A 26,765-nucleotide genomic window follows, 5' to 3' on the forward strand; every position below is an offset into this window, starting at 1 on the left:
CATGGATTTGCAGGATTAATATAGTAAAAAGACATTTTGCCAAAAGCAATCTACAGATTCAACTCAATGTAATCTTCATCAAAATTCCAAGACAATTCTTCACAGGTTAGAAAGAGTAATTTTCAAATCGATTTGGAATAAAACAAAACACAGAATTACAAAAACTATACTCAACAATAAGAGAACTTCTGGGGAATCACCATCCCTCACCTTGAGCAATATTACAGAGCAATAGTGATAAAAAAACTTTATGGTATTGGTACAGGCAAGTATTTCAGTAGAATAGAATTGAAGGCCCAGAAATGAACCCACACATCTATGGTCATTTGACCTTTGACAAAGGAGCTAAAACCATCCAATGGAAAAAAGATAGCATTTTCAACAAGTGGTGCTGGTTCAAATGGAGGTCAGCATGTAGAAGAATGCAAATTGAACCATTTTTATCGCCCTGTAAAAAGCTTAAGTCCAATTAGATCAAGGACCTCCACATCAAAACAGATACACTCGAACTAATAGAATAAAAGTGGGGAAGAGTCTCAGACATATGGGCTTTATGGAAAATTTCCTGAACAAAACACCAATGGCTAATGCTCTAAGATCCAGAATCGACAAATGGGAACTCATAAAATTGCAAAGCTTCTGTAAGGCAAAGGACACTGTCATTAGAAAAACATGGCAACCTACACATTGGGAAAAGATCTTTACCAATCCAACATCTGATACAGGACTAATATCCAAAATATACAAAGAATTCAAGAAGATAGAATCCAGAGAGCCAAATAACCCTATTAAAAATGGAGTACAGAGCAAAAGAAGAATTCTTAGCTGAGGAATATTGAATGGCTAAGAAGTACCTAAAGAAATGCTCAACATTCTTAGTCATCACGGAAATGCAAATCAAAACAACCCTGAGATTCCACCTCATGCCAGTCAGAATGGCTAAGATCAAAAATTCAGATGACAACCGATGCTGGCAAGGATGTGAAGAAAGAGTAACACTCCTCCATTGTTTTTGGGATTGCAAACTGATACAACCACTTCTGGAATTCATTCTGGAGGTTCCTCAGTAAATTAGACTTTGCACTACCTGAGGACCCAGCTATACCTCTCCTGGGCATATACCCAAAAGATGTTCCAACATATAACAAAGAAACATGCTCCATTTTGTTCATAGCAGCCTTATTTATAATAGCCAGAAGCAGGAAAAAACCCAGATACCCTTCAACAGAGGAATGGATACAGAAAATATGGTACATCTACACAATGGAATACTACTCAGCTATCAAAAACAATGACCTCATGAAATTCATAGGCAAATGGATTGAACAAGAAAATCTCATCTTGAGTGAAGTAACCCAATCACAGAAAATCACATATGATATGTACTCACTGATAAGTGAATATTAGCCCAAAAGCTCGAATTACCCAAGATACAACACACAGACCTCATAAAGTTTAAGAAAAAGGATGACCAAAATGCCAATGCTTCACTCCTTCTTAAAAGGGGGAACAAACATATTCATAAGAGGAGATATGAAGGCAGAGTTTAGAGCAGTGACTGAAGGAATGGCCATTCATAGTCTGCCCCACATGTGCCCATTAAATACATATACAGCCACTAAGACTAGATAAGATTGATGAAGCTAAGAAGGGCATGTTGACAGGAACCGGATATAGATCTCTCCTGAGAGACACAGCCAGAGCATGTCAAATACAGATGCAAATGCTAGCAGTAAACAACTTAACTGAGAATGGGACCCCTGTTGGAGGAATTAGAGGAAAGACTGAAGAACTGAAGGGGCTTGCAACCCATAAGAAAATCAATGTCTACTAACCAGAGCTCCCAGTGTCTAAACCACTACCCAAAGATATGGTTCCAACTGTATATGTAGCAGAGGAAGGCCTTCTTGGGCACCAATGGAAGGAGAAGCACTTGGTTCTGACAAGGTTGGACACCCAGTATAGGGATATGTTGGCAGAATTGTGGGGAAACCCTTATAGAAGAAGGGGAGAAAAATTGAATTAAAAGCTTATGTCCGGGAAACCAAGAAAAGGAATAACAGTTGAAATGTAAATAAAAATAAAATCTCCAATTAAAAAAAATTGTGTCTCATCCTGCACAAAAGTCAGTTACAAATGGATCAATGGCCTACCCAAGTATTATACCTGAAACTGAAACTACTTGAGGATAAATTAGGTACATTTAAAGATAAAGAAAGGGATTTCTACGAGGGTTGGAGATTTAGCTCAGCGGTAGAGTGCTTGCCTAGCAAGCGCGAGGCCCTGGGTTCAGTCCCCAGCTCCAAAAAAAAGGGGGGGATTTCTAAATATGACTTCACTAGCTTAAGAAATAATGTCAAAAATGGAGATTTGGAATCTCATGAGATCAAAAGCTTCTTTTCTGCAGTAGAAACCCTTAACAGAATAGGATAAAGGGTTTATGAGGGGAACCCAAAAAGGGATAACATTTGAAATATAAATAAAGAAAATAACCAATAAAAGATAAGAACAAAGAAACCTTTACTAGAATTAACTGATATCATCCATATGGGAAAAAAACTTCCCAAATATATATGTGACAGATGGTGATAATATACAATGAGCAAAATCATTCTACTCAGGAAGGCAAAATCATTCTATTTAACAAATGGTCTAGGGAAGTGTACCGACAATTACCTAAAACAAACAAAAAACAAAAACAAAAACAAAAAACAAAAAACAAAAAAAGCAAAACAAAACAAAACAAAACAAAACGAAAAAAACAGACCCAATGACCATCCTCATCTCAAGTACCATACCAAAGAAGTGAGTGACCTTTTTCACTCTCTATATCGATTCCTATTTGCCATGTCCATCTGAAGAATGGATGAAAGATATGTGGGGTATGTGGTACATTTGCACAACTTAGTGTTCCTCGACTGTTAAAAATGACATCATGGAACTTGCAAGCAAATGGAAGGAACTAGAAAACCATCTATCTGAGTGAGGTAACCAAGACCCAGAGAGATAAATACAGTATGTATTTACTTATAATGCAGATATTTACTCTTAAGTAAATGAGAAACCAACTACACTTCTTACATCCTGAGATGTTGTGCTTCAAAGAAGGGACTAAGAGCAATAGAAGTAGCTAGTTAAAACTGAAAAGGTCCTCTTCACTAGTAAAGGTTATTACCTTTCCCTCAGTGATCCTATTTGCCTGTAGTTCTTTCTCTTCAGTTAAGAAAAAGGATTGGTAAGGATCTTTTACCAAACTGTTGGTTGCTGTTTATCCTAATGACAGTGTCCTTTGCCTTACAGAAGTTTTGCAGTTTTATGAGGTCCCATTTATTGATTCCTGATCTTAGAACATAAGCCATTGGTGTTTTGTTCAGGAAATTTTCCCCAAAGCCCATGTGTTCGAGACTTTTCCCCATTCTTTTTTCTATTAATTTGAGTGTATCTGGTTTGATGTGGAAGTCCTTGATCCACTTGAACTTAAGCTTTGTACAGGGTGATAAGACTGGTTCAATTTGCATTCTTCTCCATTATGACCTCCAGTTGAACCAGGACCATTTATTGAAAATGCTATCTTTTTTTCTACTAGATGGTTTTAGCTCCTTTGACAAAGATCAACTGACCATAGGTGTGTGGGTTTAATTCTGGGTCTTCAATTCTATTCCACATATCTAGCTTCCTGTCGCTGTACCAATACTATACAGTTTTTATGACTATTGCTCTGTAATACTACTTGAGGTCAGTGATGTTGATTCCCCCAGAAGTTCTTTTATTGTTGAGTATAGATTTCAATATCCTGTGTTTTTGTTATTCCAAATAAATTTGCAAATTACTCTTTTTATCTCTATAAAGAATTGACTTGGACTTTTGATGGGGAAGAATTGAATCTGTAGATCGCTTTTGGAAAAATGGCCATTTTTACTATATTAATCCTGCCAATCATGAGCATGGGAGAACTTTCCATCTTATGAGATCAATTTCTTTCTTCAGAGACTTTACCAATCCTACATCTGATAGAAGGCTTTTATCCAAAATATAGAAAGAACTCAAGGAAATAGGCTCCAGAGAGCCAAATAACCCTATTAAAAATGGGGAACAGAACTAAACAAAATATTCTCAGCTTAGGAATATCGAGTGGCCTAGAAGCACCTGAAGAAATTTTCAACATCATTAGTCGTCAGGGAAATGCAAATCAAAACAACCCTGAGATTCCACCTCATGCCAGTCAGAATGTCTAAGAAAAAAAAAAACAAATTCAGGTGATAGCAGATGCTGGTAAAAATGTAGAGAAAGAGGAATACTCTTCCATTGTTGGTGGGACTGCAAACTAGTACAACCACTCTGGAAATCAGTCTGGATTTTCCTCAGAAAATTGGACATTCTGCTACCTGAGGACCCATCTGTACCTCTCCTAGGCATATACCCAAAAGATGCTCCAACAAAAAACAAAGAAACATACTCCACTATGTTCATAGCAGCCTTATTTATAATAGCCAGAAGCTGGAAAGAAGTCAGATGTCCTTCAACAGAGGAATGGATTAAAAAATGTGGTACATCTACACAATGGAATACTACTCAGCAATGAAAAACAATGACTTCATGAAATTCATAGGCAAATGGAAAAAACTAGAAAATATCATGCTCAGTGTGATAACCCAATCACAGAAAAACATACTTGGAATGCACTCATTGATAAGTGGATATTAGCCCAATAGCTCGAACTACCCAAGATGCAATCCATAGACCACAGGAAGCTCAAGAAGAAGGATGACCAAAATGCGGATACTCCCACTCCTTCCTGTAAGGGCAAAAAATATCCATAGGAGGGGATATGGAGGCAAAGTTTAGAGCAGCGACTGAAGGAACGGCCATTCAGAGCCTGCCCCACATGTGGCCCATATATATACAGCCACCAAAACTACATAAGATTGATGAAGCTAAAAGGTGCATGCTGAAAGGGACCGGATATAGATCTCTCCTGAGAGACACATCCAGAGCATGTCCAATACAGAGGTCAATGCTAGCAACAAATCACTGAACTAACAACAGGAACCCATTTAGGGGAATTAGAGATAGGATTGTAAGAGCTGAAAGGGCTTGCAAACAAATAAGAACAACAATGTCAACCAACCAGAGTTTCCAGGGATTAAACCACTACCCAAAGACTATATATGGACTGACCCAGTGCTCCATCTGCATATGTAGTAGAATAGCCTTGTTGGGGCACCGGAGGAAGTGCAAGTCCTCTGTCCTGCCAAGGTTGGACCCCCAAGGCAGGGGAATGTCCAGAGGGGTGGTAAGGGAGAATGGATCGGGGGGAACACATTTATGGGGTAGGGGTAGGGGTAGGGGTAGGGGGCTAATGGGTAGGAAACCAGGAAAGAGAATAACATTTGAAATGTAAATAAAGGAATATATCCAATAAAAAAGAAAGAAAAAGAAGTCTGGAACTAATTATTCCAATTAACATTGCTTTGATAAATAAAATTATGAAAAATTAAAAAAGAAATATATCCAATAAAAAAAACAGGGGCTTGGTATAAATGGGAACGGAAAGAGGGAAGAAAGGGGGAAAGGAAGAGCTGTATTGTATTTTAATTGTAAAACAAAATATTTTCTAAAAAGGAATGAGATAATTTTGAGAAGAAAAATGAAAAATAAAAATATCTCTAGAAAGCAGAAAATAACTGAAAATTAGGTAGGCACGCAATTTTATTATGAGTTAGGAAAATTTGGTTGATGTTATTGTGAAGACTCTTGGAAGTGTTATTCACAGTGTAATATTAACTAAGTACGAATGAAAAATCAATGTGAAAATCACAACCATGCAAACTCTATGCCAAAAAGAATGGTATAAATGGTGACAGAAATATTCAGTACAGGACTATAGCATTGGAATGGGCTCCCTATGTATCCCTATGTCTGTTTCTACTCTGATAGACCTGTTTGTCATACAGAGAAACAACGGAGTTTGGTTTAAATATTGAGGTTTTATTTGTAGTGGTGCTATGTGTTGAAACAGAGTTCTTCCAGTTCATGTAATTTTGTTAAATGCCATACTTATTTCTTCAGAGATAATAAACACAAAATTGTACCAAATCAATTAAAAATAAATCAAAATAATTAGTCGTGCATTATTATTCTCTAACAGTAGAGCAGTCTTTAGTAATATCAAATAAGGGTGGTGTTTCTTTCTATTATATGGAAAATGTGTAATTTAGTAATTTACACAAAATTACTGAAAATTTAAATGAAACACCCTGCCTTATTCTTAACTCTATAAGAAAATTAAACAGGTCAATTTAACTGGCTTGTTAACAAAAATATTTTACTTTACCCAAATAGCATGAAGAACACCCTTCAAACCAGGCTGAATTTCCTTATCTTTAAGTCTCCTGTCAATGGTGGGAGGTTCCTTACTTTTCTCAAGTCTTATCTGCTGTGCACCTATAGGTCACAAGAAAAATAATCTTTTCTTAACTCCAAGTTTATAGGAAAATATACATCATGTACACATTACAATAATTGCATTTGTCATGGAATGGCAAGTTAGTTATGTTAAACACACTAAATCAATGTGTATTTTAGAATGCAAATTCTTCAACCAAAATAGTGCTTTGTAAAACACAATTCTTTGCTAACAAGCATTTTAAATTTGCATTTAACTGTATGCATATCTCTTAACTGTTGAAAGTGTGGAATCTATGGCTGAATTAATTCGTAATTTAATGTGGAGTCAAATAGTCATATTAAATAAATAATGTTTGCCATAAATAAATAACAGCGCAAAAATGGCTCCTCCAAATACCATTTTTTGTATTACAAAGTATTTGATGGGAGCAAGGTAGAACTTTGTACATAAATATATAGTAGTAATGTAATAGTAATAATATTAATAAACTCAATTATAATATTTTCATTCTGGAATGCATATCATTACCCCTTCTTACTTGGCATGATTTTACTCACTGTCTTCTCCTACCCCCTTTACCTTTTCTTCTCATAAAGTCCCTTTTGTCCCTTCATTTCCTACATGTACATGCCATCACAGCCTTTTTCCTGCAAGTGTTATGATTTTTCCTTACATCGGATTGAAGTGCCCTGGGTAACACATTTTCCTTATCCAGTAGTTTGTTGTTGGATTTCTACGCAGGTTTTAAGCCATGGTTGTTGCGACTAGTGCAGTAATTGTAATGAAGGCCTCACTTTTCTTGGACGATGTCTCATTGGGACTTCTTTAATCTATTCTGGGTTGTGTTAGATGGAATCTACTAAAACTGTTTTAATTAGCAATTCTTTGATTGCTAGAGCTGTTAAACACTTATTTTAAACATTTTAGGCTAGCATATCAAGTGGTTGATTTAATAACTGTATTTCCATGTGTATATGTTGTCATACTCTCTTCTTATTTGTTCCCTTTCCCTATTGCTCTCCCACATGTCATGGCCACCCAACCCTGTTGATTCCTCTCCCTATATGTCTCAAGTTCTGATCTTGTATTTTCTGTATTTCATTGTTATATAGCCAACTTGTCTTGAGCTCACTTCAGATCCTCACTTCATCACTTCTCTAGTTGTTACACCCAGAATACTCCAGCACACATACACAAACAGATACCCGTATACTATACACAAGCATGTATACATGGGTGCATTTTTATATCTATACCCCACTTACAGCAGAAAGAACATTTGGTATTTAACTTTCTGAGTTTCAGTGATTTTACTTAACATAAGAATTCCTAACTCATGGTTTTATTTTTATTTATGGCTGAATAAAATTTCACTATACACAGATATGTTTTCTTTATTCCATTAAACTATTTATAAATATCTATATTCCATTTTTAATTATTGTAAATAGTGAGGCAAGATACACAGCTACTCACGCATGCATTTGGGAGAGTATTATAATTAGGTTATATCATAGTTCTTAGTTTTTTAAAAATGATTTCTAAATATGTAAATTTGTGTGAGAAAATTTGTGCACATAAGCAATTTCCCGTGTTGCCCACAACTACAGGTAGTTGTGACCAAACTTAGGTGCTCTGCAAGTGTGGTTGTAGAATGCATTGTCAACAGCTAAGATGTATCTCCGGGCCCTTGTTTTTTGTTTTGCTGTTGTTGTTGTTGTTGTTGTTGTTTTGTTTTGTTTGTTTGTTTGTTTTTTGGTTTTTTGTGGGGTTTTTTTGGAGGAACCTCCAGAGTAACTTTAAAAGTTTATATTGTCACCAGCAATGAGTAAAGTCTTTTCTTTCCCATGATCTCATATGCATTGTCTTGAGAATAGCTTTTTTGACCTCATTGAATTTCAATGCAGGTACAATTTGCATTTCCATACTGGAAAAAGATACCAAATGTTCTTCAACTATTGTCTATTTGTATTTCTTTCAAAACTGATTATTTAGCTAAATGTTAGTGGCACACTCAATAAATCACTTCAATTGGAAGGGAGAGGCTCATGAACATTTGATTTCAAGAACAGCATGATCTATACAGCGGGTTCCAATACAGCCAGAGTTACAGAGTGAATCACCCTCCCTCCCCCAACATAGGCTCTGTTCGTGGTGAGATTCCCTTTACAGGACAGTCTCTGTCTATGTCAAATGTTTGTGTATATTGTGCTTCCGTCCTCCATTTCCATTTGTACTTCTTGAAGAACTGAACATGAACATTCAGACTTTTCCCTGACCCCTTGTGCTCTTTTCCTGTTTGCTCCTGCCTTCGTCACTAGCAAGTCCATTCCTTCACTGGCATTAGAGCCACTTCTGTGTAGTTTCTGTAGGTGTTGAAGAGCAGCTAAGGCATCTAGACAAATGGACTAAGGGACTACTGACCAGAATTTCAAGGACAGACATTGTTGGATTTGCTGTATCAGAGCATGTAAATCATTCTAATGAATCATACATATGTATGTATGTGTGCATAGATAGATAGATAGATAGATAGATAGATAGATAGATAGATAGATAGATAGATAGATAGGCAGAGAGAGATTCATTGAATAAGTTCTGTTATGATAGAGAATCTGACTAACAAACAATGGCTAAATAGATTTGACTATCCATAGATATTTAAAAATGACTACTTATTTTAAATAAAATGGTATTATTAAGAATTAATAATGAGTAATGAATATACATGAGTAAAAATATACCTCATAAATATATTTGGATGTTATCCTGCTTGATGTGATAAAAACAACAGAACAATGTTAATATTCTTTGTCACAGAGCAAAACTAGGAGGAAAGCACATTCACTTTGAAATAAGTTTGTGTTTTGAGCACAGGAGCAGAGGGTAAAGCATACGGTGCCTGATTATATTTCTTTTTACTCACCACGTAGACGAGATGGAAAACATGAGAGTGGTAAAGTTGTACAAAATGCAAATACAGCAACAGCAAAATAAGACCTCCACCAATTCCTCTGCAATATGCGAAATTGCTGAACATGTCCACTTGTACAAAGGGAGATAGAAAGTTCAGTTAGGAGCTTTTATAAACAAATCATAATTTGATGGTAAAATTTTCTGTTAATTTGCATTCACTTGTAATCCGTCACTAATAATAGGGGGGCTTTGCTTGACTAGAACCAGCTGTTTTATTTTTCTGCCTATCAGAGCATCACTTCTCCACTTCCCCTTTCAGTGACGTGATTCAGATAGGAGGTGGTCCTGCTTGTTCCTATTTAAACTCCCCCTCCCCTGCCCTTAATCAGTACCTCTGGAAAACCAAAACTTGTTTCTTTGTCTGACTCCTCTAATCTGACACCTGGACCTCTGTGGCAAGAAACCTTGCTCTTTAGGCTGCATGACTTTTCTTGTTTATGGCATCTGACCCTTGCCATGACATCTGAGATCCCTTCCTTCAGGACCTTTATGCTAAGTGTACTTGCTATAGAAGACCACAGAAGTGGTCTTCCCAATTTTCCTGTAGGAGTCATTTGCGTTCTTCTTAAGTTTTCTTTTGCTTTTCAAAAAGCTTAGTCAGTAGCAAAATGTGGAGAAGATATGAAAGACCCTGTACTGGGGTTTGCCATATTTCTATTTCAGAGAGTGTCTGTGAGCTGTTAGTATCTCTTCTCTCTTTAATCAATGCTGAGCCTAATAGAATAATCTTCAAAGTTACCAATTGTTGTCTGTTTGGTTGTTTTAATCATTTAGGGATAAGATCTACAGAATTCAATGAATATATTATTACTAATATTTTCAGATCCACACCCATGGAAAATCTTAGTTAGGAGATAGAAAGATTCCCCAGCAGAGATTAGGAGCACTGGATGTGCTTGCAGGAACAGGGTTTGGTTTCCAGTAACTATGTGGTGGCTAACAGTCATCTGTAGGTTTCAAAGGATTCAACAATCCACCACTTTACACACATCATGTAGACCTATATATGCTGCAAAACCACTCCCACATATAAGATACAAGTAAATACATGTTCATTATGAAGTAAAATATTCACTAAACAGTTATTGTGGTAAAGATGCTCAATTCTACACCAGCATGTTCTGAAGGAGCTCTTTTCTTATAATTCTTGAAGAACTTATTAGACTTCCTTTTATAAAATATGGAAGTGTTCACAGTGTTATCAATGGTGAGACAACTCCTCTTCAGTGGAGGGTGTTATTCAGGAATATATGTATCTACCCACAATCACATAGGGTCCCAATCTTCATTTCCAATATCTGATTGTCATATGTTAATATGTAGCATCCATAGGAGCTACACATTTCTTTCTTGTTATTATGTGTTTATTGTGGTGCTTTGGATTGAACCCAGGGACTTCTGCATGCTAAGCAGGAGCTATGTAATTAAGAATACCCTACCTTTCCTTTGAAAGACTTCAAAGCCCCTCTAAGCTGAATATTCTCACTTTAATTCTCCAAACCCTTTAGAATCCACTTTCACTAAATCCATGTTGCTTGTAAAATCCACAAGTTTTATGTTTCTTAGTACTGTGAATCCACTTGTATGTTTATAATAATACATCACATGTGGCACATACTATGTATACCTAATGAACTGAGGTCTCAACACCCATATACAGCTTGAAGAACTTATAAAAGAGCTATTGCCCCAATTCCCTGGACTTCTTCGGGGCTGAAAGTGGTTATTCTAAGGTTGTTTTTATGAGGAATTTAGAAATGGTTGTAATTTAACAGAGAGGAATTAGCTAGATTGAGTTGCACAGCCATAATCTCATTTGGTAACTAAGCTAAGCCCATATCTTTGCTTTGGTATAGAATTTATTTGTTAAAAAGTTTTAAAAGTACAAGGTTTAGAGCCAGTCCTTCTATTGATACCATTACAAACTTCTGTGTTAATTACACATGGGAGTTAAGGGCCAAATAGCAAACTCATGGCTCTGAGTTTGTGGGAGTGCTTTCAAGATAATATATTAAGATAAAAGGACAACAGTCCAGATTACCTTATACAGATAGATGGTTTTCAAAAACGTCAGAAATCCACAAAATATGAAATTTAAAGTTTTTTATCTTTGGTTGAGACATATCTGCTCCTAAGAGTTCCCCGTTGGCAGATTTAATGAAAAAAAAAAAAAAAAAAGAGCATCTCTACCACCAGGTGAGGTAATTCTTTGTGGCTAGGCAGCCACTGGGCTAAAATTAGCGGTTTCATCTGCAGATTGATACTGTCCATAAAGGGACACTTTTTGCAGAATGGTTATAGAATGATAATCTCTACTGAGCCAGAATTATCAGCCCTTCGAGATTTCTGCATTTCTAGGGTCTGACAGTTGATTTTGGGACAGAAGGCTAAAGACTGGCAGTTACATGTTGCTGATAGAGGGCTGTGCTAGTGGAGATTTGTCTCTACAAACTCTCAATTCTGGAAGCTGTGTTGGACTTCCTATGTTTACAGATAATTGGTCATTCTTGAATCTTTTTTCATCTTTATTAACTTGGGTATTTCTCATTTACATTTCGATTGTTATTCCCTTTCCAGGTTTCCAGGCCAACATCCAGCTAACCTCTCCCCCTCCCTTTCTCTATGGGTGTTCCCCTCCCCATCCTCCCTCCATTACCACCCTTCCCCCAACAATCACGTTCACTGGGGGTTCAGTCTTGGCAGGACCAAGGGCTTCCCCTTCCACTGGTGCTCTTACTAGGCTATTCATTGCTACCTATGAGGTTGGAGCCCAGGGTCAGTCCATGTATAGTCTTTGGGTAGTGGCTTAGTCCCTGGAAGCTCTGGTTGGTTGGCATTGTTTTTCATATGGGGTCTCAAGCCACTTCAAGTTCTTTCAGTCCTTCCTAAGATTCCTTCAACGGGGGTCCCGTTCTCAGTTCAGTGGTTTAACGATGGCATTCGCCTATGTATTTGCTGTATTCTGGGTGTGTCTCTCAGGAGAGATCTACATTCGGTTCCTGTCAGCCTGCACTTCTTTGCTTCATCCATCTTATCTAGTTTGGTGGCTGTATGTGTATGGGCCACATGTGGGGCAGGCTCTGAATGGGTGTTCCTTCTGCCTCTGTTCTAAACTTTGCCTCCGTATTCCCTCCCAAGAGTATTCTTATTCCCCTTTTAAAGAGGGAATGAAGCATTCGCATTTTAGTCATCCTTCTTGATTTTCATGTGTTCTGTGCATCTAGGGTAATTCGAGCATTTGGGCTAATATCCACATATCAATGAGTGTATACCATGTGTGTTTTTCTGTGATTGGGTTACCTCATTCAGGATGACATTTTCCAGTTCCATCCATTTGCCTATGAATTTCATAAAGTCATTATTTTTGATAGCTGAGTAATATTCCATTGTGCATATGTACCACATTTTCTGTATCCATTCCTCTGTTGAAGGGCATCTGGGTTCTTTCCAGCTTTTGGCTATTATAAATAAGGCTGCTATGAACATAGTGGAGCATGTGTCTTTGTTATATGTTGGGGCATGTTTTGGGTATATGCCCAAGAGAGGTATAGCTGGGTCCTCAGGTAGTGCAATGTCCAATTTTCTGAGGAACCTCCAGACTGATTTCCAAAATGGTTGTACCAGTCTGAAATCCCACCAACAATGGAGGAGTATTGCTCTTTCTCCACATCCTTGCCAGCATTTGCTGTCCTCTGAGTTTTTTATCTTAGCCTTCTCACTGGTGTGAGGTGAAATCTCAGGGTTGTTTTGATTTGCATTTTCCTTATGAATAAAGATGTTAAAAATTTCCTTAGGTGTTTCTCAGCCATTTGGCATTCCTCAGCTGTGACTTCTTTGTTTAGCTCTGAACCCCATACTGATTATAGTCTCATAGTCTATCAGGTTGTTTAACTTTCAAAACACATATTTCATTATATAGTATCAAATAGTATACAAGCTACCGAGAATATAATATAGGTTTTAAGCCTTTCTTAAGTTGGAATGGATAACTAGAGGTTTAACCTAAAGTGTTGGACTGGTGTTAGATATATTTTATGCTTTTAATTACAAAATGATAATAGTTTTGCTCAGCTTATATTTGAGATAAAAGTTTTTTTATTAGACAAAAAGGTTGAAATGTAGGATGTCATACAGTTGAAGGCTGGTGCAAGATACTTCTTGAGGAACCAAACAGGTATTGGAGATCGTCTAAGACTTTCTTTGAACTAGAAAGCTGATATTCCCTTCATAATCAACTATCAGCAGATCAGTAAGAACATATACATATATATGTATATACTATATAATATATAACATAATGTGTATAATATATTATATAATATGTAATATAAATGTATATATATGTGTGTAAATATAAACATATATAACATAAATATAGTACAGATATAAATATACAAAGATAGACATTCATTCTATAAATTCTGTTCACCTAGAAAGCACTGACTAACAATAAGCAAATAGATTTGAGTATACTTCAATATTAAGACTGTCATGCATATTAAAGGTGTGCTAGGGCATGTGTGGAGGTCAGAAAAAATTACATTACCAAGTTCATATCCAAGAATCTAATCATATTGGTTATTATATGAATAGATTTTCTACTATAAATTTGATTTTTAACTGATTTTAATGAATATTTTTTCTTTGCAACATTCAGACATTAATATATTAGACATTTATTCCAATACTTTATAAGTACATATCAAATTTTATTTTTTCAATTTTGTATACATGTGTATGTGTATGAATATGATATAGGAGGAGGTCAGAGTACAGATTGCAGGAGTGTGTACCTTTTATCATGTGGGACCTGCCTTCTAAAGAAAGGTTTTCAACATTGGTGTCCAGCATTTCTGTATAATAAAACATGTTCTGTCACTGTTCTATTATTTGAACATCATTATCTTTGTCATTTGCTTTCTAGAATTTCTAATCAAGACATTTCCTTCATTCAGTTTCTAGTCACTTTTACTATCTAAAAGCTAAAGGGCACCCTAGCTTCAGCTCTCTAAAGGTTCTATTTTTAAGGTAATATAAGGTTTTTCAACAATACAATGGATAATCAGAAGCAAACATTCTGAATAAAATGTTTGCAAACTGAATACAAAAGCAAGTCCAAAAGATCATATGTCATATTAAACAGAGAAGATATCATTACACATAGCTAATTCAATTAATATAGTCACATAAACAGACTGAATGACAAAACCACATGGTCAATACATTAGATACAGAAGAGGACATTGATAAATGTATCACCTCTTTATGCTAAAAGTCCTGGATATTCTAGAACTATAAGGGACCCACCTTAGCATAACACAGGTGATTGACATGAAGCCCACATCCACAGTCAACTAAGTGGAAAGAAACTCAAGGAACTACTACTAAAATTAGATTCAGGAACAAAAGACTTTTTCCATACTTGCTTATTTTAGTACTTGAAATCTAACCTAGAGCCCTAAGGCAACTGAAGATCGGGGTGATAGAAATACAAAAGGAATACTCCAAAACGTATTTATTTGCATATTTTATGGTTTTATGAATAAAAGAACATGAACAGTCCACGAAGGAATGTCTACAGCCAATGGACACTTCCAGCGAAACAGCAGGAAACAAAATCAACACAGAAAATTCAGGAACCTTCCCATATACAAATGACAAAAGGGCTAAGAAAGAAATCAATCAAACAACATATTTCATAATACCCTCAAGAAATACCTTGAGTGGAAAATTATATATGAAAAACTCAGTGCATTAAGAAGAGCAAGAGATGGGGTCAGAAGCACTAATGTAGTGGAAATGGACATTTTAATATTAGTAAAGTGCACATTTAACCCATGCTATCAAATTTCTAACACTATTATTTGCAAATAGAAACAAACTCAGGTTGATATGATCACACACACACACACACACACACACACACACACACACACACACACACTAAACTTGAATATTAAGTGAAAATCCGGAAGTATCATTATCTCTGAATTCTAGTTTTACAAGAAACTACCAGAGTAAAAACAGCACGGTATGAGCACAAAAGGAGACGCCAGACAATGGAATAAAGACCCAGACATAATTCTATGTGTATGGACACTGAATTTTTTTTTACTAATAAACCAAAAATAAACACTGGAGAAAAGTTTATCTTCAAAAATGGTAGTGATAAAAGTGGATAGCTGCAAGTATAAGATGCAAATAGGTCCAAAACTGTCTCTTTGCATAAAAATCAGCTCCGAGTGGATCACTGGCCTCCATATAAAACCAGATATGTTGATCCTCAGAGAGGAAAAAGTGAAAGATAGGCTTGAACTCACTGACACAAGAGAGAACTTTCTGGCAGGACTCCCATAGAAAAGACACTAAGACCAAGAATTAATTAATGGGATCTCATGAAGTTGAAAATAAGGCAAAGCAAACAAGGAATCATTCAAGCAAAGCAGCAATGAAGAGTTGAAGAGCAATTACATGTCCAATAAAATGTTAGTAGCTACAGTAAACAAAGGACTAAAACACTGAGCATTGTGTACAGAATGTAGCAGAGTCTCAAAATGTAAAATACAAAGGGTTGAGTAAAATTTAAAAGAAATACTCAGCAACTTTATCCACCAGGTGATTCCATATCATACCAATCACAACTATTAAGATCAAATGAAACAAATGACAGCACATGCTGATTAGAGTGCACACTGGTACAGTCATTATGAAAATTAGGGTAAAGTTTCCGTCATGCACTTGGGTATCAATCTACATCAATCCAACTATACTACTACTTGAAAAATACCCAAAGGACTGTACTGTAATACTTAATCATTCACATTCATTGATTCTGAGTTCTACAGTAAGAATAACCCCAGAAGTTAGGTGTCCACAAAGTTGCCAGCAACAACACAATCTACCAAAGAAGGGGAAACACAACACAATGGTATTGACATTTACGAAAGAAACTAGAATGGGAAGAATAATGAGGGAAGATGATGGGAGAGACATATAAAGGAAGAAATATAAGGGACAGAAACTAACACTGAAGACCTTTAGACATGCTAGATTTACTCTATTCCTGGTTCATGATGGCACAAGACATCTAGACAATTGGTGAAACTATTTGAATTATTTTCATACATGTCTTTATTTAGGAAGCGTCTATAGAAGTACAGTAGTGTGTTTCCATATGGGAAATTATGTCTTTTTCTCATTCATTCAAAAAATGAAACAAAAATGAAATTCTCACACAAAAAAAATGAATATCAGAAAAACAAATGACCAATAAGAAAAATAAATAAATGATAAAGGAAAACAAAATAAAAAAGTTCATTAATAAAAGCCATTGAGTTCATTTTGTATTATATAACAATTGGCCATGGGACCTACTGTAGAGTGCTATTGTTACATGTAGTGACATTCTGCCGTAGAGAACATATTGTTCTTAGGTATATAACATCATGTGCTCATGGACGTAGCTCAAATGAGTTTGGTGCAAGGGAAGAATATGAACAGAATATATTGTTTGAAAAATTATTTTAATTAAATAATAACCAAGATGAAAACTTCTATATATTATACATATATTTATTGCTGATGTGTATTGAATGAGTACTGCATGTTTTTAACAACAAAATATTAAAAGCTAATGAACGTTTAAGTAATTGTATTGATTACATTTCAAACAGTGAAATACAGATGTACAGTATAATTGTGCTTATGTTTCTACACACACACACACACACACACACATATATATATATATATATATCACAGTTGAATACCTTTTCTATGTATTAGTCAACAAGTGTTCTATACATCATAAACTAAGTAGAATAGTAAATAGTATGACTTACACTGCTTTCATATCTTCTTTTACAGGAAACATACGATTTCGTATTCCTACTAGATATCCCAAAACGTATCCCACCGATAGTGCAGTGTCTGCAATAGCTTAAAAATGAACACAGAACAAAAAGATTAATAATCATATTTGGTCATATAAAATACAAGCAAACTAAATTTAATATCTATAATTTGTATACTATTCTTTATTACTTGGTAGAGAGAAGGTGAGTAGGAACAGAGAAGAAGAAAGAATAGAAGAAATAAAGGAGGGAAGAGAGAAAGTTATAAATATTTCTGGAATTTATTCTAGCAAGTTTCAAATTGACATGATAAGAAGCTATTGATAAATTCATGTGTGAGTTGATGATATTCTTATAGTTGACAGTAGACCTGAGCCACAGTTGGTAAATTTTTGGAAACAGTGAGTCTCTACTGGTAAGACTTGAGTGATTCTTTGAGTGATGACCATTCTTATGATGAAAGTCATGTGCTTTGCTCAGTATTTAATAATCATAAATATTAATTGAACCTAAGATATGTCAGAAAAAAATCTAACTAATGAGGATACAACTAGTAGCATAGCCTTTTATCTAATAAAGTATTAAATAATCATACAATTTAATTATTAACTTAATTTTCTTTTATTTAATCTACATAGGTAATATAGCATAAATATATATATATATATACATATATATATTCAATATGAACATAATAGTACAGTGAGGTCAGAGATGGTGATTCCTCCAGAAGTTCTATTATTGTTGAGAATGTTTTAGCTATCCTGGGATTTTTGTTATACCAGATGAATTTGAGAATTGCTTTCTCTATGTCTAGGAAGAATTGAATTGGAATTTTGATTGGGATTGCATTGAATAGAATATTGCTTTTGGTAAGATGGTGGTTTTTACTAGTCCTATCCTGATGATCCATAATCATGGAAGATTTTTCAAATTCTGAAGTTTTCTTTGATTTTATTCTTCAGAGGTTTGAATTTCTTATATAGATCTGTCATTTGCTTTGTTAGTGTGACACTAAGATATTTTACATTATTTGTGACTATCATGAAGGGTGAGGTTTTGAAAACACAGAAAAATACACACACCTCTATGGTCACTTGATCTTTGACAAAGAAGAAAAAACACCCATTGGAAAAAAGAGAGCATTTTCAACAAATGGTGCTGTTTCAACTGACTGTCAACATGTAGAAGAATGAAAATTGATCCATTCTTAACTCCTTGTACACAGTTCAATTCTAAGAGCATCAAAGGCCTATATGTAAAACCAAATATATGTTGAATTTAATAGAAGAGAAATTAGGAAAGAAACTGAAAAACATTGGCACAGGGGAAATTTTCCTGAACAGAACACTAATAGCCCATGCTCTAAGATCAACAATTGACAAATGAGACCTCATAAAACTGAAGAGCTTCTGTAAGGCAAAGGACGCTGTTAAGAGGACAAAACAGCAATGAACAGATTGTAAAAATAAAAAAAAAAGACTTTAACAATCCTACATCCATTATCTAATATTTAATACTAGAACTCAAGATGTTAGAACCCAGAGAATCAAATAACCCTATTAGAAAATGGGATGTAGAGTTAAACAAAGAATTCTCAACTGAGGAATACCAAATGTCTGAGAAGTACATTCAACATCCTTAGTCATCAGGGAAATGCAAATCAAAACAACCCTGAGATTCCAGTTCACAACAATCGGAATGGCTAAGGTCAAAAGAGGGAGACATAACAACAGAAAGGAAGAAAATTCAAACAATCATCAGATTCCATTGCAAAAGCCTATACTCAATAAAATTGGAAAATGTAAATGAAATGGATGGGTTTCTAGACAGATACCACATACCAAAGTTAAATGAAGAGCAGGTAAACTTTCTAAACAGACCCATATCTCATAATAAAATAGACAAAGCTCAGTGGCAAAGAAAAATACTACTTCAAAGAAAAGGGCTGGAAATTTCCTTTCAAGGCAAATTGTCCAAAGACACAAGGTTAAGAAGTGATTCTAATGATGAATAAAATCGAATTTCAACCAACAGTTATCAAAAATAATTAGAAAGGACACTTCAGACTCATCAAGGGAAAAATCTACCAAGATAAACTCTCAATTCTGAACATCTACGTTCCAAGTACAACGGAATCCACATTCATAAAAGAAACCTCACTAAAGCTCAAAGCACACATTGCACCTCGTGTAAAAATCGTGGGTGACTTCTACACCCTACTCTCACCAATGGACAGATTATGGAAACAAAACCTAGAAAGAGACATGGAGAAACTAACAGAAGTTATGAACCAAATGGATTTAACAGATAGCTATAGAACATTCCATCTTAAAAAAAAAAAAGAATATACCTTCTTAGCACCTCACGGCACCTTCTTGAAAACTGACCATATAATCCATCACAAAGCAGGCCTCAAATGACACAAGAAGTTTGAACTAATTCCATGCATACTGTCACATCACCGAGGACTAAGGACAACAAAAGCAACGTACACATGGAAGCTGAACAACACTTTATTCAATGACAGCTTCCTCAAGGAAGAAAGAAAAAAATTAGACTTTTTAAATTTAATGAAAATGAAGGCACAACATACCCAAATTTATGGGATACAAGGAAAGCAGTACAAAGAGGAAACCTCACAGCTCTGAGTGCCTCCAAAAAGAAACTGGAGAGAGCAGACACTTACAGTTAGACAGTACACCTGAAAACTCTAGTACAAAAAGAAGAGGAGTAAATGGCAGGAGATAATCAAACTCAGAGATGAAATCAACCAAGTTGATAGAAGAAGTACTATACAAAAAAAATTAATTAAACCAGGAGCTGGTTCTTTGAGAAAATCAACTAGATAGATAAAACCTTAGCCCTTAGCTCATTAACCATAGGCACAGAGACAGTATCCATTTTAACAAAGGAGACATAACAACAGAAACTGAGGGAAATAAAAAAAGACAGATTATATTGCAAAAACCAATACTCAACACACCTAGAAAATCTGAAGGAAATGGACAATTTTCTAGACAGATACCAGGTACCAAAGTTAAATCAGCATTAGATAATCTATCTAAATTATACTATAACCCCTCAAGTCATAGATGAATTCATCAAAAGTCTCCCAAGGAAAAAAATCCCAGGACTATATGAGTTTAGTGAGAATTCTATCATACCATCGAAGAAGACCTAGTAACAATACTCTTCAAACTGTTCCACAAAATAGAAACAGAAGGAATGCTAATCAATTTGTTCTTTGAAGCCACAATAATACTTGTACCTAAACCACACAAAGACCCAACAAAGAAAGAGTAATTCATCACAAGAGTAATTTCCATCATGAATATCAATGCAGAAGTACTAAATAAAATTCTTGCCAACCAAATATAAAAACACATTTAAAAAATCATTTGCCATGATCAAGTAGGCTCCATTCCAGGGATGCAGGGTGAATGAAGCTATGAGAATCCATCAATATAATCCATTATATAAACAAACTCAAAGATAACAACCACATGGTCATCTCATTAAATGCTGAGAAAGCTTTTGACAAAATTCAACAACCCTACATGATTAAAGGCTTGGAAAGATCAGGAATTCAAGGCCCATACCTAAACACAGTAAAAGCAATATACAGCAAACCAGTAACCAACATCAAACCAAATGGAGAATCCCACTAAACCAAATCCCACTAAAATCAGGGACTAGACAAGGCTGATCACTCTCTCCCTAGCTATTCAATAAAGTACTTGAATTCCTACCCAGAGCAATCAGACAACAAAAGGAGGACAAAGGGATGTCAATTGAAAATGAAGAAGTCAAATTATCATGGTTGCTGATGATATGATAGTACACTTAAGTGACCCAAAAAATTACACCAGAAAACTCCTAAGCCTGACTTCAATAAAGTGGCTGAATACAAAATAACTAAAACAAATCAATAGCCTTTCTCTACTCAAAGGATAAACAGACTGAGAAAGAAATTAGGAAAATGACAACCTTCACGATAGTTACAGATAATATAAAATACCTTGGTGTGACTCTATACAAGCAAGTGAAAGATCTCTATCACAAGAACTTCAAGACTCTAAAAAAAGAAATCAAAGATTTCAGAAGATGGAAAGACCTCCCATGCTCAGGAATTGGCAGGATTAATATAATAAAAATGCACTGGAGGACCAACCTTGGCCCAACCAAGGGCTTCACCTTCCACTGGTGCCCCAACAAGGCTATTCTCTGCTACATATGCAGTTGGAGCCCGGGTCAGTCCATGTATAATCTTTCAGTAGAGGTTTAGTCCCTGGAAACTCTGGTTGGTTGGCATTGTTGTTCTTAAAGGGTTGCAAGCTCCTTCACCTCTTTCAATACTGAAATAAAGCGATAAGGAGGATGTACAGGGGGAATACCTGCATGGGGGATGGGGGGAAGGGATGGAAGCTTATGGACAGGAAGCCAGGAAGGGGAATAACATTTGAAATGTAAGTAAAGAAATAAATCTAATAAAAATTTTACAAAATATAATAAAAATGGCCATCTTGCTGAAAGCAGTCTACAGATTCAATGCAATCACCATCAAAATCCCAACTCAGCTCTCCGGAGAATTAGAAAAAGCAATTTGCAAATTCATTTGGAATAACAAAAAACCAAAGATAGTGGAAACTATTCTCAACAATAAAAGAACTTCTGAGAGAATCACTATCCCTCACCTGAAGCAGTATTACAGAGCAATGGTAATATGAACTGTATGGTATTATTATAGAAATAGGTAGGTAGATCAGGGGAAACCTATGGTCAATTGATTATTGACAAAGGAGCTAAAACCATCCAATTGAAAAAAGACAGCATTTTCAACAAATGGTGCTGGTTCAACTGGATGTCAGCATGTAGAAAAATGCAAATTGACCCATGCTTATTTCCTTGTACAAAGCTCAAGTCCAAGTGGATTAAAGACCTCCAAATAAAATGAGATACAATGAAGCTAATAGATGAAAACATGGGGAAGAGCCTCGAACATATAAGAAAAGGGGAAAATTTCCTGAGCAGAACAACAATGGCTAATGCTCTAAGATCAAGAATCAACAAAGGGAGCCTTTTAAAATTGCAAAGTTTCTCAAGGGGAAGGACACTGTCACTAAAGTGGCAACCAATAGATTGGGAAAAGATCTTTACTAATCCTTCATCCAATAGAGGGGTAATATCCAATATATACAAAGAACTCAAGAATTTAGACTGCAGAGAATAATATAACCTTATTAAAACTGGGGTAAAGACCTAAAAAATAGATTTCTCAATTGAGGAATATAAAAGGACCTAGAACCACCTAAAGAAATGTTCAACATCATTAATCATCAGGGAAATGCAAATCAAAACAACCCTGAGATTACCCCTCACATCAGTCAGAATGACTAAGATAAAAACTCAGGTGACAGCAGAAACTGGTGAGGATGTGGAGAAAGACGAACACTCCTGCATTGTTGGTGGGATTGCAAGCTGGTACAACTACTATGCATATATCAGTCTTATGGTTCCTCAGAAAATTAGACATAGTAATACCTTAGGACCCAGCTACATCACTCCTGGGCATATACCTAAAAGATGCTCCAATATATATATATGCTCACATATAACATGGACACATGCTCCACTATGTTTATAGCAGCCTTATTTATAATAGGCAGAAGCTAGAAAGAACCCAGATGTCCTTCAAAAGAGGAATGGATACAGAAATCTTGGTACATTTATACAATGGAGTAATACTCAGCTATTAAAAACAATGACTTCATGAAATTCATATGCAAATGGACAGAACTAGAACATATCCTGAGTAAGGTAACCCAGTCACAAAAGAACACACATGGTATGTACTCACTTGTAAATGGACATTAGCTCAAAAGTTTAGAATACCCATGAAAAATTCACAAACTATATGAAGCTCAAGAAGAAACAAGACCAAAATGTGGATACAACAGTCCTTGTAAGAGGAAAGAACAAAATACTCATAGGAGGAAATACATTTACAAAGAGTGGAGCAGGGACTGAAATAAAGGTCATCCAGAGACTGCCTGACCTTGGGATACATACCATATGCAGCCACCAAACTCAGTCACTATTACTGATGCCAGAAGTGCTTGCTAACAGGAGCCTGATATGGATGTTTCCTGAAAGGCTTTGCTAAAGCCTTAATGATACAGATGAGGATGCTTGCAACTTACCATCAGACTGAGCACAGGGACTGCAATGGAGGAATTAGAGAAAGGACTGAAGGACCTGAAGGGGTTTTCAATCCCATAGGAAGAGCAACAATATCAACCAACCAGACCCACCCTCTTCCAGTGCTACCAGGTATTAATAACCAACAAGAGTATACATGGAGGGATCCATGGCTACAGCCACATATGTAGCAGAGCTTGTCTGGCATCAATAGAAGGAAATGTCCTTGGTCCTGTGAAGGATTATTTCACCAGGGCACTGAGGCAGGAGTGCGTACATGGGAGTCTGAGCATCTTCATGGAAGTCGGGGTAAGGAGAAGGGGTGATGGGAGGGGGAAAAGAGTTAACATTTGAAATGTAAATACATAAAATATCAAATAGAATTTAAAAACTATTTAAAAAGACTTAGTCATGTTATGACACAAGATTATAGAAAACTTTTATCTAACAATAGTGTTATGGTTTTATATCTGTCTTAGCAAAAAGAAAAGGGAAATAGAAAAAAAATCATATGATCCCCTCCTTAGATGCAGAAAAAGCATTTGACAAAATACAACACCACTTATTGTTAAAAGGATTGGAGAGATTGGGAATTCAAGGCCCAAAACTAAACATAATAAAAGCAAGTTACTGCAATCCAACAGCCAATATCAAATTAAATGGAGAGATATTGAAGCAATCCCAAAATAGCCAGGAAAAGACAAGAATTCCCACTCTACCCAAACTTATTCAAAATAGTACTCGAAATTCTAGCTAGAAAAATAAGACAACAGTGATCAAAGAGATACAAATTGGGAAAGTAGAAATAAACATATCAATATTTGCAGATGATATGATAGCACACAAAATCGACCACAGAAATTCTACCAGAGAAATTTTGGGGTGATAAAAAACTTCAGAAATGTGGCTGAATAAAAAGTTGACTCTAAAAAATCAGTAGCCTTCCTTTACACAAATGATAAACAGGCTGAGAAAGAAACTAGGGAAATGACACCCTTGACAATTGCCACTAATAATATAAAATATCTTGGGGTAACTCTAACTTAACAAGGTGGAAGATCTGTGTGACAATAACCTCAAGACTCTCAAGAAAGAAATTGAAGATCTCAGAAAATGGAGAGGTCTCCCATGCTCATGGATTGGCAGAATTAACATTGTAAAAATGACCATCCTACTAAAGGCAATCTGCAATCCCCATGAAAATTTCAACACAATTCTTCAAAGCATGGAAAGAACACGTCTCAAATCCATCTAGAAAGAAAAAAAAAACAGAATAGCGAAAACCATCCTTAACAATAAAACAATGGCTGGGGGAATCACCATCAATGACTTCAAGTTCTACTCCAGAGCATTAGTAATAAAAAAAAATAATAAAATAAATAAAAAATAAAAACCTGAATGATACTGGTACAGAGACAGAGAGGTTGATCAGTAGAATAGAATTGAAGACTGAGAAATAAAGTCACACACTTTCACACACTTGATCCTTGACAAGGAAGACAAAAATTTATCATGAAGATCCTGAGTGAGGTAACTCAATCACAGAAAAACACACTTGGTATGCACACGTTGATAAATGGATACTAGCCAAAAAGCTTGAATTACCCAAGACGCAATCCACAGACCATAGGAAGCTTAAGAAGAAGGATGACCAAAATGTGGATTCTCCCACTCCTTCTTAAAAGGGGGGGTATCCATAGGAGGGGATATGGAAGCAAAGTTTAGAGCAGCAACTCAAGGAATATCTATTCAGAGCCTGCCCCACATGTGGCCCATATATATACAGCCACCAAAACTAGATAAGAGTGATGCATGTGGCTAGAGATCTCTCCTGAGAGACATATCCAATACAGAGGTCAATGCTAGCAGCAAACCACTGAACAGTGAACAGGACTCCCTTGAGGGGAATTAGAGGAAGGATTGAAAGTTGAAGGAGCTTACAACCCCATAAGAACAACAATGCCAACCAACCAGAGCTTCCAGGGACTAAGCCACTACTGAAAGACTATACATGAACTGACCCAGGGCTCCAACTGCATATATAGCAGAGAACAGCCTTGTTGGGGCACCAGGGGAAGGGGAAGCCCTTGGTCCTGCCAAGGTTGAACCTCCAGTTCAGGGAATAAGGGGGGGTCAATAAGGGGGATATATAGGGAGAATACCTGTATGGGGGAGGGGGAGTGGAGGGAATGGGGTTTTATGGACTGGAAACCAGGAAGGGGAATACCATTTGAAATGTATGTATAGAATATATATCTAATAAAAGATTAAAAAAGAAAGCATATTCAATAAATGGCACTTGCCCAACTTGTCTGTATGTATAAAAAAGAAAATAAATCCATATTTGTCACCTTGCACAAAGCTAATGTCCAAGAGGATCAAGAACCTCAACATAATACCAGATACTCTGAATCTAATAGAAGACAAAGTAGAAAAGAACCTTGAACTCATTGGCACAGACGAAAATTTCCTAAACAGAACTCCAATGACTTATACTGTAAGATCAAAGATTGTTAAATGGGACATCAGAAAACTGGAAAGCTTCTGTAAGGCAAAGAACATAGTCAAAAAGGTAAATTGGCAACCTAGAGAGTGGGAAAAAAACTTTACTTACCCCACATCTCATAGAGGACTATTTTGTCCAAAATATATAAAGAAATCAAGAAGCTAATCACCAAAAAACCAAACAACCTAATCAAAAAATGGGTTATAGAACTCAACCAAGAATTCACAACAGAGGAATCTCTAATGGCTGAGAAGAACCTAAAGAAATGTTCAAAGTCCTTAGTGATCAGATAAATGCAGATCAAAACGACCCTGAGAATACACCTTATACCAATAAGAATGGCTAAGATCAAAACCTCAGGTGACAACACATGTTGTCAAGGATGTGGAGAAAGAGGAACACTCCTCCATTCCTGGTGGGATTGTAAACTGGTATGATCACTTGGGAAATCAATTTACAGGGTTATCAGAAAATTAAAAATAGATCTACCTAAAAAAACCCTTAAGATGGTGCATATACCCTAAAGATGCCCCATCATACCTCAGGGTCAAGTGTTCCACTATGATCATAGTGGCCTTATTTGTGAAAGCCAGAAGCTGGAAAAACCTGAAACATCCCACAACAGAAGAATGGATGCAGAAAATGTGGTTCATTTACACAATAAAATATTACTCAGCTATTTAGAACAAGAACATCCTAAGTTTTGCAGGCAACTAGAAAATATCCTAAGCAAGATAACTCAGACAAATAAAAGGACATGCACAGTCTGCACTCATTAATTAGTGGATATTGGTCCACTGAAAATTAAAGAATACCCAAG

At 35.9% G+C, this 26,765-nt stretch overlaps 1 protein-coding gene across 11 annotated transcripts in view; it reads right to left on the reverse strand.

Moving 5' to 3' along the window:
- Slco6d1 (solute carrier organic anion transporter family, member 6d1) overlaps positions 1-26,765 on the reverse strand; it is a 208,321-nt gene that overhangs the window by 75,843 nt on the left and 105,713 nt on the right. For 7 of the 11 annotated variants that reach the window (XM_087567136.1, XM_087567137.1, XM_087567139.1 and 4 more), the window contains 3 exon segments: positions 17,227-17,323; positions 9,336-9,454; positions 6,335-6,444 (listed from right to left, as the gene is read on the reverse strand). In XM_087567136.1, the coding sequence (XP_087423262.1) occupies positions 6,335-6,444; positions 9,336-9,454; positions 17,227-17,323 (326 nt within the window). 11 annotated transcript variants of the gene reach the window in all.

Source organism: Rattus norvegicus, chromosome 9 (genome assembly GCF_021556685.1).
Source record: "Rattus norvegicus strain SHRSP/BbbUtx chromosome 9, alternate assembly SHRSP_T2T, whole genome shotgun sequence".
Lineage (NCBI taxonomy): Eukaryota > Metazoa > Chordata > Mammalia > Rodentia > Muridae > Rattus > Rattus norvegicus.